This window comes from Erithacus rubecula (genome assembly GCF_903797595.1).
Source record: "Erithacus rubecula genome assembly, chromosome: 28".
In the NCBI taxonomy this organism is placed as follows: domain Eukaryota; kingdom Metazoa; phylum Chordata; class Aves; order Passeriformes; family Muscicapidae; genus Erithacus; species Erithacus rubecula.
The window spans coordinates 3286772-3305339 of NC_136680.1; the positions used below are offsets into that span (position 1 = coordinate 3286772).

At 48.6% G+C, this 18568-nt stretch overlaps 2 protein-coding genes across 3 annotated transcripts in view; one reads left to right on the plus strand and one right to left on the minus strand.

Moving 5' to 3' along the window:
- Positions 1-18568, plus strand: part of PIK3R2 (phosphoinositide-3-kinase regulatory subunit 2) — a 154396-nt gene that overhangs the window by 123569 nt on the left and 12259 nt on the right. The window lies entirely within an intron of this gene.
- MLLT1 (MLLT1 super elongation complex subunit) overlaps positions 1381-18568 on the minus strand; it is a 29986-nt gene continuing 12798 nt past the window's right edge. The window contains exons 4-12 of one of the 2 annotated variants that reach the window (XM_079328574.1): positions 16135-16278; positions 14458-14583; positions 12697-13243; positions 8043-8138; positions 7367-7478; positions 6273-6372; positions 6022-6093; positions 4679-4750; positions 1381-4005 (exon numbers count right to left, since the gene is read on the minus strand). In XM_079328574.1, coding sequence (XP_079184700.1) covers positions 3877-4005; positions 4679-4750; positions 6022-6093; positions 6273-6372; positions 7367-7478; positions 8043-8138; positions 12697-13243; positions 14458-14583; positions 16135-16278 — 1398 coding nt within the window. In that variant the 3' untranslated portion in view covers positions 1381-3876. The remainder of the gene's footprint in view (positions 4006-4678; positions 4751-6021; positions 6094-6272; positions 6373-7366; positions 7479-8042; positions 8139-12696; positions 13244-14457; positions 14584-16134; positions 16279-18568) is intronic. The other variant, XM_079328575.1, reaches the window with a different exon arrangement.

Here is an 18568-nt window from a genome sequence, read left to right on the forward strand (position 1 = left end):
TCCTGCCTCTCTCATTCCTGGGCTGGAGCAGGGTGGGTGTGCCTGGGCAGGGGAGCCCAGCTGAGCTAAGAGGGAGCAGTGGGGACTCCCCAAATCCCAGGGGAGCTGCCCCAGGCCCAGCCCTGCTGGATTCAGGGACAATGGAATTCCCTTTCCCCTTCCTCTCCCCTCCCAGGCCCTTTGGTGTTACCTGTGCCATGAGGGGAGGTTTTGGTAAAGCCACAGTGCCATCCCTGCAGAAACAACAACCAAAAAACACTTCCAAGTTTTACTTTTCCATCTTACTTTATTTCACTTTTTCTAGAAAATTCCTCCATAGTTCCACAAATTTAACAAAAAGTTTAAAATTCAGGACAAACAATCCTGTAACGTATTACAAACATGAGTTTTTTTGTGGGTTTTTTTTTTTTAAATCTTGCAGTTAAGTCTTAGCTCAGCTGCATTTCTTCCAGCTGAGTGAAGAACTTTCTCCCAACACAACTTTTAAAATCCTCAGGTGCCGAGGTATTTAATACCTCGGCTCTAGGCAGAAATACAATTAAAAATTCTCTAGAAGTTGAAGTACTTACATTTTTCTTTAGGAGTGCAAACTCATCTTGTCAGTTTTTGATGGCTATTCCACGCCCCAGGAAAGCAAACCCCGATCGGGGTCCTTTGAGCACTAATGAACCATCCCGGGGGCAGCAGGGGTGTCACGGCACCGGCAGAGCCCATCCCCCATGGAGCCGCTCCGGGCTCTGCCCCTCGGGGAGGGGCGTTCAAACCTCTCTCACCATCAAACACGGTCCAAGATCTGACAAAAAAAACTGTTTCTGGATTGTTGCATCATTGCTCGGCTCGTTCTGATGCTCCCGCGGGTGGCAGAGTCATTGCACTTCCATGGACTCAGCCTGACCTCGGCCGCGCTCCCTCCGTGGCACAAACCCTCAGCCGGGCTTTGCCGCCAGCCAAGCCTTTCCTCTCCTCTCCTCTTTCAATCTTTTCTAACAGTACATGTCAGTAATCAAAGCCTCAAGGCTTAACACGTCGCAGACCAGGACCCAGGGAAACGCTCCTGCCCCTCCCTGCGCTGCCAGTGCAAGGGCGGAGCAGATCCTGATCCCACCTCAACACGATTCCAACTCCCGGGAAGCCCCTGGGGCTGCCCAGCACCTCCTGTGCCAGCAGCACCACCACGAAGGACACGGAAAGTAACAGAGTCCTGTCCATTCTCCTTGCAAAAACCATTATGGCTACAAGTCAATTTGGGATTCTTTTTTTTTTTCTTCCTTTTTTTTAACAACGCAAGCTACTACACATCCTCGAGGACCTGAAGCAATGCCCACAGCAGCACTGCCCCCTCCTTCCTAGAGTACAATAATCCATCCATGCTCTCAAGAGTGACACAAGAACAAACACTTTATCCACAAAAACCTGTACACAGCATGTTCAGAACAGCGTTCAGCCAGCCTAGAGGGAATCTACACAGGGAACTCTGAGGGGACACAAGATGAGGCCCAAATGTGACCATTCTTTGTCTGCAGAGTCACCCCTCCTGTGCTCCCCGACGCTACCACATACCCCGAAAAACATCAACTCTGTAGAACAACTAAGTACTTGCAAAAACCTTTTAGTAACAAATCAGCATGTGCACACAATGGAGAGGAACTATTGCTGGGGAACAATCCTACCTCGGGTTTTCAGGGGGATTATAAACAGTCTAAAAAAATCCATGTGTAAAATACTTCTTATAAAAACCAAACAAAATCCCTATCAATGCTCAGCAGACTTCACCAACAAAGTCACTTCCAGGACAGGACGATGCCACGGCCACAGTGCTCCCAGCCAGGCTCAGGAAACCTCCCAGGCTGCTCTGGGACTGGCTGGCAGCTGTGAGCAGGGGAGGTGACAGGAGCAGGGCCGGGGGGGTGGCAGCTCTGGAGGCTGTGACAGCCCCAAGTGCTGGGACTGGAGCTGGGGAGGAGTGACCTGGGCAGGGAGGGCAGCAAAGAGCTCGGGAGAGCTGGGCCTGAGCCCAGCCACAGCCTCTGCTCTGGGGATGGGACAGTGCCACAAGCCCAGCCCAGGGTGGGCACAGAGCTGCTCCCCCTGGCACAGCCCCACAGAGACACGAGTGACCACCAGCCTCCACCCTGGCTGTCCTGCTGCCACCTCCTCTCCTCTCTGCCCTCTGCTCTCCACCTTCTCTGGCCTTTCTATCCAGCCCTGGCATCGTCCAGCAAGAAAGAAAAGAGCTGAGATCACTGGTGTGACAGGGTTTGCACCTGGCATGAGCTTGAACTTCCATATATATATATATACACACATATATATATATATATACACACACACACACGACACATGAAAGGTGGTACAAGGACAAAATTAATGGGAATCGGGTCAACATGACCCAACTCAAACAAGCTTATCATCATATTGCCACTTCAGTTGATTAGTTGCAACATTTCCATGATAAAGAAAGGGGGAACCCAAAACAAGGGACAGCAGAGCTGGAGCGGTGCGACCCTCGCAGAGCAGAGGGGCTCCCCAGCACCGCTGCTCCACAGACATTTGGCAACAGCTTCCCACAGCCCTCCCAAGGAGCAGTTCCTGGGAAAATACTGAATTTAGGGACCAGGAGTGTAACACAGCTTGGAGGAAGGCACTGGGATTGCCCCATGCCCACTGGAGAACACTTGGAGGTCAACACTAGTTTAACTAGAAGTGAGGGGAGGGAAGGGGCTGCATTAGTGTTTGTTTCCTGCCTGTCCTGCACAGGCAGTGGTGGGGAGAGGGAGGAGGAACAAACCCAACTCCACTTCGTGTTTCACATCAGCATCTCCCAGGCGTGGCCAAAGACTTCAGCTCTCCCTTGTTTTGGTTTTCCCAAAGTACAGCCACTACTATAGGGGCCACTGTAAGGAGATTCCTCTTTGAGAACACAGAACAAAACCAATCACATGTTTTGGCAAAGTTATCAAACACTGACAAATGGAAAGACGACGGGTGAGCCCCTTCTGGAGCATGGGATGCCTGGAGGTTGCTGTCCAGCTTCCTTACACTACAAATTGTCCACAAGAGGCATTGAACAAACGAGTCAAATCTTATTAAGCGCCTTCCCCTGCCAGAGCCATAAAAAAACAACAGAAAAACACACCCTTAAGATCATAAGACCCAACTAGGCCCTTCTTATACATACAGTACATACATATATATAATATATATATATAAAATATACAGCTTACAGTTTTGGAGTCCTATTACAGTTAAAGCAGACTGAAAGGAGTGGGACTTTGTTTAGGAGCTCAGATCAACAAACAAGACATCTCCAAACCCCAGGAGGAGACAGCAGGTTCCAGAGGCCTCCTCACCGAGCACAGAATGTCCCTGCAGAGAACTGAGGGTCCTGTCCCCACCAGGAGCCAGGTCACTGAACCAGTGGGTGCTCCCAGCTGGAATGCAGCCCCAGGGAGCCTCCTGTGTCCCCAGTGTCCCGGGCAGCTCTGCCAAAGGCGCTGTCACCCCCAGGGTGCCGGGCAGGGAACAGCATCCACGGGCAGGGAACAGCATCCACACTTCTCCAGAGCTCAGAGACACCTGCAAAATGTGCTCTTGAAACACAGTTGCTGGAAGGGAAAGCGCCAAGGTGGCGCTGTGCAGCCTAAGTGCAGCAGGCCTGCTCTGCTGGGGGGGACAGACTCAGCAAGGCGGGCGCTGGTTTGAAGCCTACAAGAAAAGTGCAGCTGGCTGAGCATTCCTAGAGCATGGCTGGTCTCTAAGGCAGTGCTTCTTCGGCTGAGGCAGGAGGATAAGAAGGCCTAGTTCCATGGGGTGGTTTCCTGTACCAAAGGAGGGGATCTCTGGGTGAAGAGCAGAGCCAGCTTGCCAGGCCCAGCGTCATGTGGCCACGGCCTCCAGGTAGCTCTGCAGCTTGCGGACGGTCGTCTCATCCAGGGAGAAGAGGTCAAAGTCAAAGGTTGTGTTGGTGACGTTGAAATGCCCGGTTTCCTCAATGAGATTCACAATCTGGAGATGGGGGGTGGGTGTAAGTACAGCACAGAGGGCAGCAGGTACACAGAGCCCACCCAGGCTTTCCCAGCCCCTGCAGGGGCTCACAACAGGAAAAGAATCCTCTCCCCAAAAAAGCAAACCAGCTCCTCCTGCTGGCCTGACTCAGTCTGGACACTGATGAGGGCATGCTTCCTTCTAACTACAAAATAACATAATATCCTGAGCTGGGAGGGACCCTCAGGGATCATCAGTGCAGCCCCTGGCCCTGCCCAGACCCCCAACAACCCCCCCTGAGCATCCCTGAGAGTGTCCAAACGCTCCTGCAGCTCTGGCAGCCTTGGGACCATTCCCTGGGGAGCCTGGGCAGTGCCAGCACCCTCGGGGGGAAGAACCTTTCCCTGAGCTCCATGCCAAGGCCTGACACAGCTCCAGCCCTTGCTGGGCTCCTGTTCCTGTCCCAGAGCAGAGCTCAGCCCCTGCCCCTCTGCCTCCTCCCCTCAGACCAGGAGACCCCAACTTTGGGATTTGCTACCAGGATGGCAAAGACAAGAAAGATGCCCACACCACACTCCTGTACCATTTCCAACAAAACCATTGCATGCCAGCTGATTTTGTTATTTCTCAGTGTTTTTCTCAGGGCTGTGCTGCAGGGCCTGGCTGAGCCCTGCAGCCAGGACAGGCTCTGTACCTGCTGGAGCACGTTGCGCTCCCGGAGCGCCATCAGCCGCCTGTGCAGCTCCACCAGCTCATCCGTGTAGGCCTGCAACACAAACAGGGACACTGCCAAAGGGGCTTCCCCAGGCAAGCACAACAACTGCAGGCCCTTTCAGACATTCCCACTTCTTCTCTGCCTCTTCCTCCTTCCCAAGTACTGGCAGATTGAGGACTTTCTTAAATACAAGTGCTCTGAAGGCAATTTTTTAAAAATTTAATGACACCCACACCAGTAACCAGCTCCAAGAACTGGGCAGAACCTTTAAGGACCTCACTTGCTGACCCTCAGTGTGAGCTCCTCATCAGTGGGTTCTCCTAATTAACTCCAAATTACCTGAAAGCATCACATGCATCAGTGACCAAAACCCCAGCAATCTGCTGTGCAATGATCTGTATTTAAGTAAGGAAAAATTCTTGGAGTGCACTCACTGTATTCCCAGGTAGTTTTACCTAAATCACAACATCAAATGAAGGACTGTTCACAGGATCAACATGATCATTGCTCTTAGATAAGAGTAGTTTGGTTTTTCTAAATTTTAGGGTTTTTTAGGCAGCCAACAACAACAAAATAGATTCACAGAATTGGTGAATCACAGAATGGACCCTGCTCTACCCTTCCTGGGAGGTAAGGAATGAGGGAATTTCTTTCAACAAATAAAGGTTCCAACTAAACCTGCAAAGCAAAGCATCAAATAATCTTTAGTTTATAAGATCAAAGCCAGATGAAACTGTCTTTTAATGAAGTGCCCCAGCACTGCAGCAGTGACCAGGCCATTAGTTCAGACAAAGGGCAAACAAATACAACAATTTCAGCATTTTGCCTATCAACACCACCTGGGGCTCCAGCTATTTAATGTACACAATTTCTGCAGTGTCACTCTCCAAAGTGTGTCCTTTCCACATCTGGTTTTTGTTAAACTCAAGCTTTTACCCTGCTGAGACAGAACAATGAACAGGCAGGGCTGATTCAGGTGGCTTTGTGCACAGTGAGGCCCAACTGTTCTGTGATGCTCAGCTCCTCAGTCACAGAATCCTGGAATGGTTTGGGTGGGAAGGACATTAAAGTTCATCTCATTCCATCCTCTGCCATGGCAGGGACACTTCCCACTGTCCAGGCTGCTCCAAGCCCTGTCCAACCTGGGACACTGCCAGGGGCAGCCACAGCTGCTCTGGGCACCCTGTGCCAGGGCTCCCCACCCTCCCAGGGAACAATTCCTGCCCAATATCCCACCCAGCCCTGCCCTCTGGCACTGGCAGCCATTCCCTGTGTCCTGGCTCTCCAGGCCCTCATGAAAGATCCCTCTCCACAGGACACACCTTGTCATAAGTTCCCTTCTTCAGGATCTTCTCTGGCTTGTTACAAGACTCTGGGCTTTTCCTTCCAGTTGCCTGAGGGGAAAAGAAACCAACAACAGGAGCAAAATTAGCTCAGGAAACACGAGGGTGTCACAGCAGAGGAATCACCTGTCTGCTGAGGTCAGAATAGGGAGAATTTGGTGCAAGTGAGAATTCCCAAGGCAGGGAGCAGGGGAGGTGGGCAGCAGAGCTGGGGGAGGGGGATTTCCCACCTTGTTGTTTGCTGGGGGCAGCTTCTGCCCAGGAGGCGGCTCCCGGCTGGGCGGGCACGAGTCGGCGCTGTTGTCACTGTCACTGTCACTGAGGCTCAGTCTGGAAAACCACCAGCAGAGAATGAGCAGCAGCAGCAGCAAACTCATCAGCTGCCAGCTGAGCCACACAGAGCTCAGTGCAATTCTCTTCTTCAGCACAGACTGCTGCTTTGGCTGGGAGAATGGGCCACTGCAGGTTCCAAGAATCCCTTTTTGTCCCAGCTGATGTCACCTTGCATTCCCTGAGCAGGGAGCTCTGGTGACACATCACAGAGTTCAACTCTGGCATATACAAATCCCCTGGAACAACTAAGCACCACTTCAATTCACAAACAGCAACTGTTCAGGAATTCCACCCAATGTTACAAAGTACCTGCACCAGAAGCCCACTGACACCTCCACAGGCAAAGAATGCATTAAGTGCTGCTGGTGGAACCTCCAAGATTTCCTATTTATTCTTATTCTCATTTGACCCTTACAGATATGGTAGGTGTCCCACCTGTGAACTAAACTGGTTATCCCCTAAATGTCTATAAAAATACCCTTCAAAACCTCTCCATTCTTGTTTCATTGATGGTAAGTTCAATAATGGATATTTGTTTGTTTGTTTTGGTAACCTCCACCAGCATTTCCCATGTGGAGCTGCTCTCTGGGACAAGCATTAGGGTTCAAATATTCACTGAGACTCCAGGTTTGGGCTGTAACAGCATTTCCTGAGGGAAGAAGGATGAAGTTTAACCCTTTCCAGGGCCTGGAGCAGGAAACAGCTGTCACTGAGTCTGGAGGAGTGGGGCAGCCACAGGGTGACTCCTGAGCCCTGTCAGTCCCAGGCAGCCCGAGCAGCACACTCTGCCTGTCCCCCACACATCCCTGATCTCTTCAGATCAAAGGTGTCACACCCCAGCAGCTCTGCAGAGATCTGAGGGTCACAATTAGGTGACTGTCACCAACACCTGCCAGCCCAGCTCAGCACCTCCCAGCGCCTTTGTGTGCCCACCCTGAGCTAAGTGTCCCCTGCAGAGGGCAGAGCCCCCGTGCCCCGCATTTGTCACCACCTGGAATCGCGGCTGGCGGGGTTGGCTTTGGCCGCGGGCTCCTCCCCCGAGGAACTGTCGTCATCGTCCGACTCCTCCGACTGCAGATCCTCCACCATGGAGCGCAGGGGCCCTGCCCGCGGGGAAGGGAGTTCAGCACCCGGGCTGAGACACACAGACAAACTGCACCACTCCCAAACCCTCCCCCTCCCTCCCCAAATGAGAACAGGACACATTTTTCTGATTTAAATGTCACAGCGTTTGGGACATTTACTGCTGCCAGTTCCCTTCTCTGGGTTATCAGTGGAGGGATCTGAGAAAGGAGCTGTTACACACTGGCAAAGTGATGAATTTATAATTTTTAATAAAACATAGATGAGATTGGAGAACTGTTCTGGTGATTCTACAGATCAGGCAGCAGCAACACATTTATAAAGTGAGGCAGAAACCAAAGCCAAAAGGGAAAGAACCAAATCCAGAGGGATTCCTTACCCATAAATTAGCTGCCAAGAGAAGAAAAATACTTATCCATGATGTTATAACATTATTGCCTTTTCTTGCTGAAGCATCACAGCTCTAACACATGGCTGCATGCAGGAAACTGTATTATTATTGTGCTGGGAAAGCACATTTAATTCTCCTGAGCCTTTTAAGGTTACACAAGGAAGGTTTTAACAAACTATTTTTTGCAACACACCTTGACTGTGGTTCTGAGATGGCTCGAAATCAGAGTCAGAGCTGGAGTCGGAGCTGGAGCTGGAGTTGGAAGGGCTGGACTGGACAGACTTAACCCCCCATAAAAGGGAAACAAAAGAAAAAGAATCTTAATCTTTCTAATCCAGAAAACCAGAGCTCAAAGCAGTGTGAGCACTCTACAGCATCACCCAGCACTGAATACAGTTCTTGGGGTAACAGAAAAAAAAAACAAACTGTGAGGTGAATAAAAACAACATTTATGGAAGTCTGGCAGGATATAACTCAGCACACCTGGGAGCAACATCAAGGACTCCCATCAAACCCCTGCACAGCATGTGATTCAAACCCCCCAGATGATGATATGGAGCATCTGAAAAACATTTCAGTGAAAACCCTTACTTTGAAGTGTGACAGATGACCAGCACAGAACCCACAACTACCCAAACCCTCTTAAAAAGTGTATTTATTGTAGCCACCAAGGTTCCCTTGAGCCTCAGACTGATCACTGAGCATGAAATCACAGAGTGATTTGAAATCACATGGAGTGGTTTGGGCTGGAAAAGACCTTAAAGATGATTTAATCCAAACCACTGTCCCCAGGCTGCTCCAGCCCCAATGTCCAGCCTGGCCTGGGGCACTGCCAGGGATCCAGAGGCAGCCACAGCTGCTCTGGGCACCCTGTGCCAGGGCTCCCCACCCTCCCAGGGAACAATTCCTGCCCAATATCCCATCCAGCCCTGCCCTCTGCCACTGGCAGCCATTCCCTGTGTCCTGTCCCTCCACCCCTTACAAACAGTTTCTCTTTCCTGCAGGCTCCTTCAGGCACTGGAATGTCACAATGAGGTAACCCCAACATTTCTCCAATGAACAATCCCAGCTCTCTACCCCTGTCCTCATGGACATGGAGATGTCTATCCCAACTAGTTCACATGACTCCAAAATTAATCCTAAATTATTATTATTATATCCTAAAGCCACTTGTTGCTACACCAGTTTGAGTGATCCACTTAACTGTGAAAACATAACAGAGACCAACTCAACCCTTGTGACCCCAACTCCTGTGTCAGCACTTGGCAGAAACAGCAGGAGTATCCTGTGCAGTAAGAGTGAGTGAAGAATAAATGAACTACTGGTAACAGCAGCATCCAGGGAGCAAATTTGGGTGAGACAGGGAAATTTTAATGGTAAATGGATGGAGCAGCAACCCCTGCAATAAGCTTGGGAACCGCCAGAGGGCAGAAGAGGCCACGGCAACTCGCTCTGCCCCCAAACTGCTCCTAAAATCCCCTGCAAATGGGGGTTTTGGTACTCATGAGGGTTCTCCTTTAAGGATTCTCAATGTACTGTAATATTTTGCCTTTTTAGAAGTAATTCCCCGGAAATCAGCATTTCAGTTTCACTGTTTTGTCCCTAGGAATCTACTTACTATTACTGCTGCCAAATCCTGATGCTGAAGAATCACACAAACCCATTGATAAATAATCTGACACAGAAAGGGTTAATACCATAAAAACCTTGAGACAGGCACAAAGAGGCACACTGGCAGCTTTGGCAATCGATAAGTGAAAGTGGCAGCAGAATTTTCTCCTCCAAGATCACCCTGTGGAGCTGCCCACAGAATCCCTCCAGTGTCCCATCCCCACTCTGTCCCAAGAGCACTGAGTGCCACATCCAGGCCTTCCTGGGACACCTCCAGGGATGGGGAATCCAAACCACCCTGGGCAGCCCCTTTTGGTTCATGACCACCCTTTCCATGCAGGAATCCTTCCTGGTGTCCAATCTAAACCTCCCCTGGGGAGCCTGAGGCTGTTCCCTCTCCTCCTGTCCCTGTTCCCTGGAGCACAACCTGACCCCTCCTGCTGTCCCCTCCTTTCAGGGAGTTGTGTACAGCCAGAAATTCCCCCTGAGCCTCCTTTTCTCCAGGCTGAGCCCCTTTCCAGCTCCCTCAGCTGCTCCTGGTGCTCCAGACCCTTCCTCAGATCTGTTCCCTTCCCAGGACACACTCCAGCCCCTCAGTGTCCTTCTTGTCCTGAGTGGCACTTGAGGTGTGGTCTCAGCAATGCCAGCACAGAGGGACAATCCCTGCCTTGGTCCTGCTGGCCAAATCCTCACTCAAGTATTGGCAAGAATTTCATTATTTCACTATAAGAAGGGGGGAAAATCTGTCAAAAATGATACTACAACCCTTAGGAAGGATTTAGGAGCAAAGGAGAATAATCTAACAATTCCAATATCAGGTCTATTGGCACATGGCAGCAGCCCTGGCTGTTTAGGGAAGTGGAGAGCAGAGAGAACAGAGCAGCTGTGGCTGTCCCTGGATCCCTAGAAGTGTCCAAGGCCAGGCTGGATGGGGCTTGGAGCAGCCTGGGATAAAGAAAGGTGTCCCTGCCATGGCAGGGGATGGAACTGAATGATATTTGAGGTCCCTTCCCACCCAACCACTGTGAGATTTAATGAATATTTTCAAGCTAACAGAGCACAGCTCTTGCATCTGACCCACAGCTCCAACCCTACATCCCTCACTCCTGGTAATCTTCAGCTCTTCCCTTAAAATGACCTCACAGGAGCTAAGCAGTTGATGCAGATAACCCATCTCTCCTTTTGCCATGAACACCAGCAGCTCTTTGAGCAGAGGAGGATGCAGATGGACACGCTCCGTGTGCTCAGTGACTGTCACCAGGATGTGACCAAAGCCACGCCAACAATGGCAAAAAGCAACACTGCTCCCATCCCTGCTCTGCCTTTTGTCAGCACTGGGGCAGCCAAGCATGAGGCCAGCTCAGGGAACTGGCCTTGATGGGGGAAGGAAAAAAAAAAGAGGTTAAAAAGGAAAAAAAAAAAAAAAGAAAAGAAAGAAAAGCCAAGTAACTTCCAGCAGGAGCTGAAATAGCAGGAGAAACTCCTTCATCCCTGTGCAGTCCCCTGTGAGCTGGCAGGCCAGGAGCACCAATGGCAGCAGGGCCTCTCCCTCTCCCCCTGCAGAGATGGCAGCTGGGAGCTGCAGCCTGGAGCTGTTGCACAATCCCTGGCTGCTCCAGCAGAGCTGATTGAAGAGTTTCCGGCCCTGCTCCACCTCCAGCTGCTCCCTCACTTCAGGGATGTGCCAGGAGAAACCCTGGGGCAGCAAGGAGCAGTGCTGGGAGCAGGGAGATCCCCAGGGTGCACAAGGACAGAGCCTGAGCTGTGCCCTGGGGCTCAGGAACCTCGGGGCAGCTGCCACCTCTCCCTGTTGTCACACTGCTGTGCCCAGAGCAGCAGAAGCTGGGCCAGGGGGGACACTGGGCAGGACAGGCTGGGGGAGATGCTAATCCCACTGCCACAGGCTGTGGTTCCAGCATCACCAGTCACACTGCTGGCACCCAGAGGGGATGGGGACACCTCGGGGACACTCTGGGAGCAGCACAGCCACAGGTCTGCAGGGAGGGCTGTGCACTGAAATGTGGGGCTTGCTGAGCACTGCTGCACTTTGGGGAAAAGGCTCAAAGGGAGAGGAATTACCTCTTAATGCCCAATGTGCACAGTGAATCCATTTGGGAAGCCAAGTCATAAAATCCCAGAATGGTTTGGGTGGGAAGGGACCTTAAAGCCCATCCAGTGCCACCCCCTGCCATGACAGGGACACCTTCACTGTCCCAGAGTGCTCCAAGCCACATCCAGGCTGGCCTGGGACACTTCCAGGGATGTGACTTCTCTTCAGAGAGGAATTAACACTTGTCCAATAAACTCTTCCACTGAGAATCCCCCAGAAAAAAAAACCCTTCCTGACAAGCACATCAATATTTGTTGTATCACAGTGCTGATTAAATCATAATACAAACTGTCCCCAGAAAATTCAACTTAATAAAATAAACCTTTCTTGAAGTAGTCAGGAGGAACCAGTTCCAGAATTCCCAGGACATTATCCTGTGAACCTTATCACAAGATATATGACTTCTTTATAACAAATATACAAGTGAAAAGTAGCAAGAGTTTGGATTTGTCTGTCCCTTCTTGCATTTTTTTTTTTGCCTTCTTTTGGAAAACACTTTTTAGAAAACAGAGGATGAGGAATGTTCTCAGTTGTAAAAAGGAAAAAAAATATTTAGACAGCTTTTAAAAATAGTAGTACAAGAACATAATTTGTTTTATGTTTCACAACACAACTTATTTAGATTTAGTGGCATGTGGTTGTATTTTGAGCTTCAGCCAATGGCATATTTCTTACAGGCCACGGCAGGAAGAGGGGTTTTATTTACATTTTAATGCTAGTTTTTTTGGTTACTAAAACTGAGATGATTTCCTTCTTTTCTGAAATAAGATCACATTCTAGAACATTGCTACTGTGAGCAGGCAGAAAGTGTCTCTGTATCTATTGTAGCTCTGTAGATGCCACTGCATGGGATGAATAAGAGATCATAACCTTCAACTCTGACTTTTAGCTAACTGCCTGCAGATAAATCTCAATAAAATTTGTATCTGAAACAACAGCTAAATCACACAGCAGGAACATTTAATATTGACTGGAATTTCAAAGAATTTTATTTGAGATGCAACCCAGCCTAAGCATTTACCAATCTGCTGCCCTATCTCCTCTAAGAGATTATTTTTAACATATTTTTCAGGCAGGGATTTAACATCACCCTTCCAAACTCTGGTTAAGAATAAATCCCTACTCACCTCTGACTTGAAAGAAGTCTCATCCTCAGAGTTTGACTCCTCCATTTCCACAGGCTTTTTGATCTCCTTGGCCTCGCTCTCAGATTTCACCTTCTCCACTTTGGCATTCATCTTCTCCTTGGTTTGTTTCTTCTCTGGGTATGAGGAAGACGAGGTTCTGGGAGATGTCCCCAGGATATTCTTCACCCCTTTGGAGCTACTCTTTTTTTGTTTTTTGGCACTAGGCTTTGGTGACTCCACGTTGGAGGGCCTCTTGCTGGAAGACTTGAGCTCCGGCTGTGGCCCCCCCTTTGGAGAGGTGTTCTCCAGTTTGGTCTCCTTCACAGCCAGTTTTGGTTCCTTGAAAGCAGCTTTTGGAGGTGCCTTCTCCTCCTTAGGCAGTTTGTTCTCAGTTGGTTTTCTGGAGGAGTCCTTCAAAGGCTTGTTCTGTTCTCTCTCAAGGTCTTTGGAGGAGTTTTTGCTCTCAGAGTCTTTCCTGGGCCTCTCCCTGTGCTCCTTGGTTACTTTATGTGGCTTGGATGCTTTGCTACTTTCCTTGTTTGCATCCTAAAATTCAGCAACAGAAACATGCAAGCTGGGTATGAAACTGCAGCTCTGCACAGAATGATAAAACACATCCTCATAAATCACATGGCAGTGTTTGTTCCCTGCAGAAATCCACCCCCACACGCCCAGGTAAACATCCACACTTCCCTCAACTGCTGCACACAAACTGACAGTGAGCACTTCAACATTTAGGAAAGGATGAAACATGTTCTGCTGCTTTCCAGGGTCTGTCAAAAGTCTAGAAACACCTACAGATGTTTAATTCAGGTTGAACCTGAATGCAAACACTGATGCACCTCTCAGGGCACCCTGGAGGAAGGGAAGCAGGAGAATGTTGTTTCTTTAGCAACTGGCAATTTTCACCAGAGCTCATCTCAGAGCCCTTTATTTCTCTGCTGTGTTTTCCAGTGCTTAATTCCTGACCAAAATTAAATCAACCACTAACAGGTAAGTCATCTTCACTCTGTTTCATAACATCAGAAGGCATAACTGAAGTGCCAGAGTGTTCAGAGCCCTGAAGAACATGGCTATCAGAATTGAATTACACTGGAAAATGAATTGTTGTTAATACCTGTGACTGTTCAGGCTGATAAAGTGCATGTAATCTGCTCCAAAACACATTGCTTGGGGATTGTTTCTCCCATGTAGGATTATATAAAAATAGCTTCAGTACATAAGGGAAAAAAAGAAAAAACCTGAGGTTCTTTGGAAATCTCAGGACCTGGATGCAAACTGCCAGTCTGGAAAGCACCCACTGGAGCAAGTGAAGCATATTTGATGTTCTCTCCAGCACTGCCCTGAGGACACAGGAAGGGCTGACTTCCCACTCAGCCTTCCTGCCAAGAGATGCAGGCACTCAGAGTGCTGGGCATGGCAGATAATGAGAGAGCCACAGAACCCATCCTCAGCATGGAGGACACAACCAGAACAATCACAGAGGATTTCACCTGCCTTTAAGGAAGGCACAATTCACTAAAAATTCCCAGTCCTGCACATTTAATTTTCTTTTCAAAACTTCCCTGGAGAGAAGTCTATCAGATCATAAAAAAAACCTCCTAAAGGCTGGCAAGTTCCAGACCATTAACTACTGAACTGCAGAGTACAAGGAGGCTCAGAATTAGCAGCAGCCAGGAACAGCTGCTGAACAAGCTCTGAGCAGCCTGGCCTGAAAGACTCCCTCACCTCAGGCTGACCCAAACGTGTGCTGCACTGACCTTTGACCCATGGGAGGGTTTGGTCTTCTTGGGATCAGAGAAGGCAGAGAGAGGTATCGTGGGCAGCATTGGATAATCAGGACTTGGCCTTGAAACAGCCTCTGCTCCTTCTGGCATCACCATTACCTGGGAATAAAGAGGAGGGAAATTATGTCTGCACGAAGTCTCACGGACTATTAACTATTAACACATGATTATGTTAAGCCACTTGCTCAATTAACACACTATTATTCATCTTCTCAATGTTTTTTTCCTCGTCTGCTTCCTGGCCATAAAAAGATATTGTCTATGGAATGCTCAGTTTCAAGGCAACTCCTCAAATACAGAATATTAAACCCACAAAAACTGAAAGGCAGCAATGCAATATCGAGTGTCTTTCCCAAAGGGAATGCCAATATTCTGAGCACAGGCAGGCAATAAAGCTCTGGACAAGAACTGTGTGTTCTGCTGCAAATGCTCTTCCCCTGAAAAAGGGTAGGGAGATAAATCTGGAAGGAATGAGCAAGATTTCCTTGGTTTAGAATCTGAATTCACTCTTTCAGGGGAAAAAGGAAAAAAAAAAAAAAATCACAGCTTGGGCCTCTCCCTTCACAAAATCTTACCACCAAGCACTGAGCTCCATGGAACAATTCCCTCCTTACCTTCCCTACATTGTCAGGATAATTCTGTGGAAATTTGCCACCACAGAAAGGGCATCAAAAGTGATTAACAGCTGAAACACCCCAGTACACAAGGACTAAAATACCACACTGTGAAAATCCTAGAGAGCAGATGATGCTGCAGCCATCCTAGGGCTGAAATGAGCACCTTCCTCTGTCTGCCCAATACAGGAAAGCACTGGCACAGTGAGGAACAGGAATCATGGAGTGATTTGACTGCAAGGGGCCTTAAAGCTCATCTTACTCCATGCCCTGCCCCTGTCCTGGGCAGGGACTCCTCCCACCACCCCAGGTTGCTCCAAGCCCTGTCCAACCTGGCCTTGACATCCTCTGGCTCATTAAAAACTTCTTGCACTTTGTGGCTTGGGCTGATTTGCTGAGATCCTGCAGCTATTTGAGGATCATCCTTTAGTCTATCACTACTCATTACCTTCCCAGATGCAAAGGTTCAGCTACTGTAGCAACCCATTTTTCACTGGGCCTTCTAGAGAATACCTTTTTTTTTCCCCATACCTGTTTTCACTCTATACTGTCCAATTTTTCATTAACTTTTTTATTACCTAAGCCACAAGTAGTTGATGCCAGGTTTAGAGGCCATTTATTGACCAGGAAGCACTAACTATTAAGCTAAAAAAAAAAAAAAAAAAAAATTTGTAAGGAATGGTTTGAAAGCCTCTCTCTTTCCTTGAGCTTTTCTGTACTGACCCAGCTCCTGGCAGCAGGAAGGTCACAGTGCCTGACTGACAGCCTGCAACATCCACAGCAGATCTCACTTCCCAGAGGGATTTTCTGCTTTGATATTAATGCTCACATTTAAATTGACAAATAAAGTGTCCCAAATCACACACCAACAACAGATTTGTTCTGCTGCAGGTGCTGTAGCCCTATAACCACGAGTCAAAACTGGCTGGGTCATGTTTTAAATGAATGTAGTAAACTGCTTAAAGCCTCCTGGGTTTAAAGAAACCTCAGAGCAAAACAAGGCCACTCCTTTCAGGATCCCAAACTGGGCACTTACCCCTCCAGCTCTGATGAGTTTGCGCCTGAATTCCTTGGTGGGGTTGTTGAAAGTCAGCTTCTCACAACGAAGGTGGTTCACAGGTGGGTTCCCCTCCAGATTTAGGAACAGGTCATATGTGAAACAAACCTTTTTGGGCTCCTCCTAAAAACAAGAAAGGCTTTGGGAAACTGGAAGAAGCTTGGCAAGCACACAAAGTCTGGGGATCCAAACAGTCACTCCTGAAAATCCCAAATAAACCACCAAGTGTTGTATGCATGGAGTTTTTCACCATGAGATCAGAGAGCTGGAAATTAAACTATTTGTGCTTGAGGTTAACATTGTTCATCAGGAACTCAGGCATGAAGCTTCTCACTGCAAAAGCAATGCATGGACACAAATTGTGACTGAAAATTGTCTGTTTAAAGCTGTTCAAGCCTCCCCAGAAAAGCAGATTCACAAGCTTTATGCACTACTGTTTCCACCAAAATTCAGATCCTATCTCCTTTGGGAAGCAAGTCTAAGTATCAATATTAAGAAAAGCATAATCCTTTTTGAGAGCAGGAACAACTTCTGAACTCCCAGGATCTCTGCGGGCACCGAGAAAAGATTAAACGCAATAGGGAAAGGGATGGCTTGGTTTGTAAAATCCTTTTCAATATGCATATTGCAGGGGCTGAATGGGAAGATATCCCAGGCTTTTGAACTTTCCAAGGGCACTTTCACCCAAGCAATCCTGAGTTTGTATGCGTGGTGGGGGGATCATCTGCGCCTCACTGCCTCTGTTCCACCTGCTGCGCTCACAGCACAGAATGGAAAAAATCCCCCTCCTTCCCCCCATCCCCCCCAAAACTGCAAATACTCTTCTTGTGTATTACAAATATCGACAGGACACTGCCTGCTGCTCCCTGCAGTTTGCATTTCCAAGCTGGAAGTTCAATGTGGCAAGAGAGGCTCTGCTGGGAAGCAGTGAGGCCGGCAGTGCCCTGCACATTCCCATGAATGCATCCCACGTGTCCCATTCCCTGTGCAGCACTGAGCAGCTGCACAGCAGTCTTTTCCAGAATTCCCATCCAGCAGCTCCATTTCCTGGTGCAATGGCATTGTTGGATGGGAACAGGCACTGCAGGCTCCCAGCCCCAGCCATTAGATTTGCTGAGAATAGGTTGAAATGGCTTCAGACCACTCTGGCTCCTGCTGTTTGCTCCAGAGGCCATTCCTTGGCTAAACTACACCTCTAACAATACAAAGAGTGGTAGCTACACCTGGTTTATATCAAAATCAGCACCCTGAGCTCATCTAGGACTCAAGGTCTTGGATCCTCACCCTCAAACAGGGGCAGGCATCAACACACAAGATATCAGATACAGAGAAGACTCTCAGATTAACATGCTGCCCACACCAGGTCTTCAGACCCTCTTTTGGAAAAGTCCTGAAGAATCCACAAGCTCCTGAAAGGAGTTTACTAAAACAGATAGTTGGGAGGAAAAAGAAAGATCCTTGCAAAATACACTGCCCTGTCATTTGCCTGTTTTCCATGGCTGTTCTCATTAACAGAATCATTAGCGAGCTCTGCGTGTGCGCTCGCTGCAGTTCAAACAGCAGCTGCACAGGGTCCCTCAAAGCCTAATAAACTGAAATGAAGGATGAATAGAAATCCAAATGTGGCCTAATAATGGCTTCTAAAATGCTTTCCCTGGTTTACAACAGAGTAAATAATCTTGGCTCTCAGCAAGGCAGGCTTTGGTCAGGAGATGTTTTGCCATCCCATTACCAGCTCTGCTTTGTCATTTGCCCATTTGCTTTCTGAGATCAGCAAATCCCTTTCACTCTCACCTTGGGTATCCCATTTTTTGGTGCTTTTTTCACAAGCACCAAAATATTTATCATGTGTCTGCTGAATTTTTGTAGAATTAAGGCAGTTTTAAAATGTGATTTTCATCCAGCTCAGAGATCACAACTGCCCTGGGAATGAGCCCCAGCAGAGTGCCCTGATCATTAAAATCTCCTTTGTATCCCCCAGGCCATAAGGAGCCCCCCACCCCCCAGTGAATAGTTGAGATTACAGCACTCCTAAAAGAACCACCACAAAAGTCTCAAAGCAAAAAGCTGCAAATAAACATTCTTTCCTTTACTGCCCTCACTGCCCAGCTAATGATTACAGCTCAGGCCACTCCAAAGCTTAATCCATCCGGTCCTCACTAAAAGGTTCTTCCCCCCAAACAACCATCAAGGGGAAGAAAGGGGGGAGAAACCCAGGGAAAATCTCTCTCAATTGACCCAGACCTACCCATCTTCAGCTTTAAATGGAAAGCCAGGCTGAGTCCACAGTGCTACACTTCAAAGCCTTTCTCAATAACATGTTGGGATCCACACATCCTGCTGCTGGGAGCTGCAACCCACAGTAGCTTCTTTCTCACCCTACAAACTTTGGTCCAGACAATCCTATGCATCC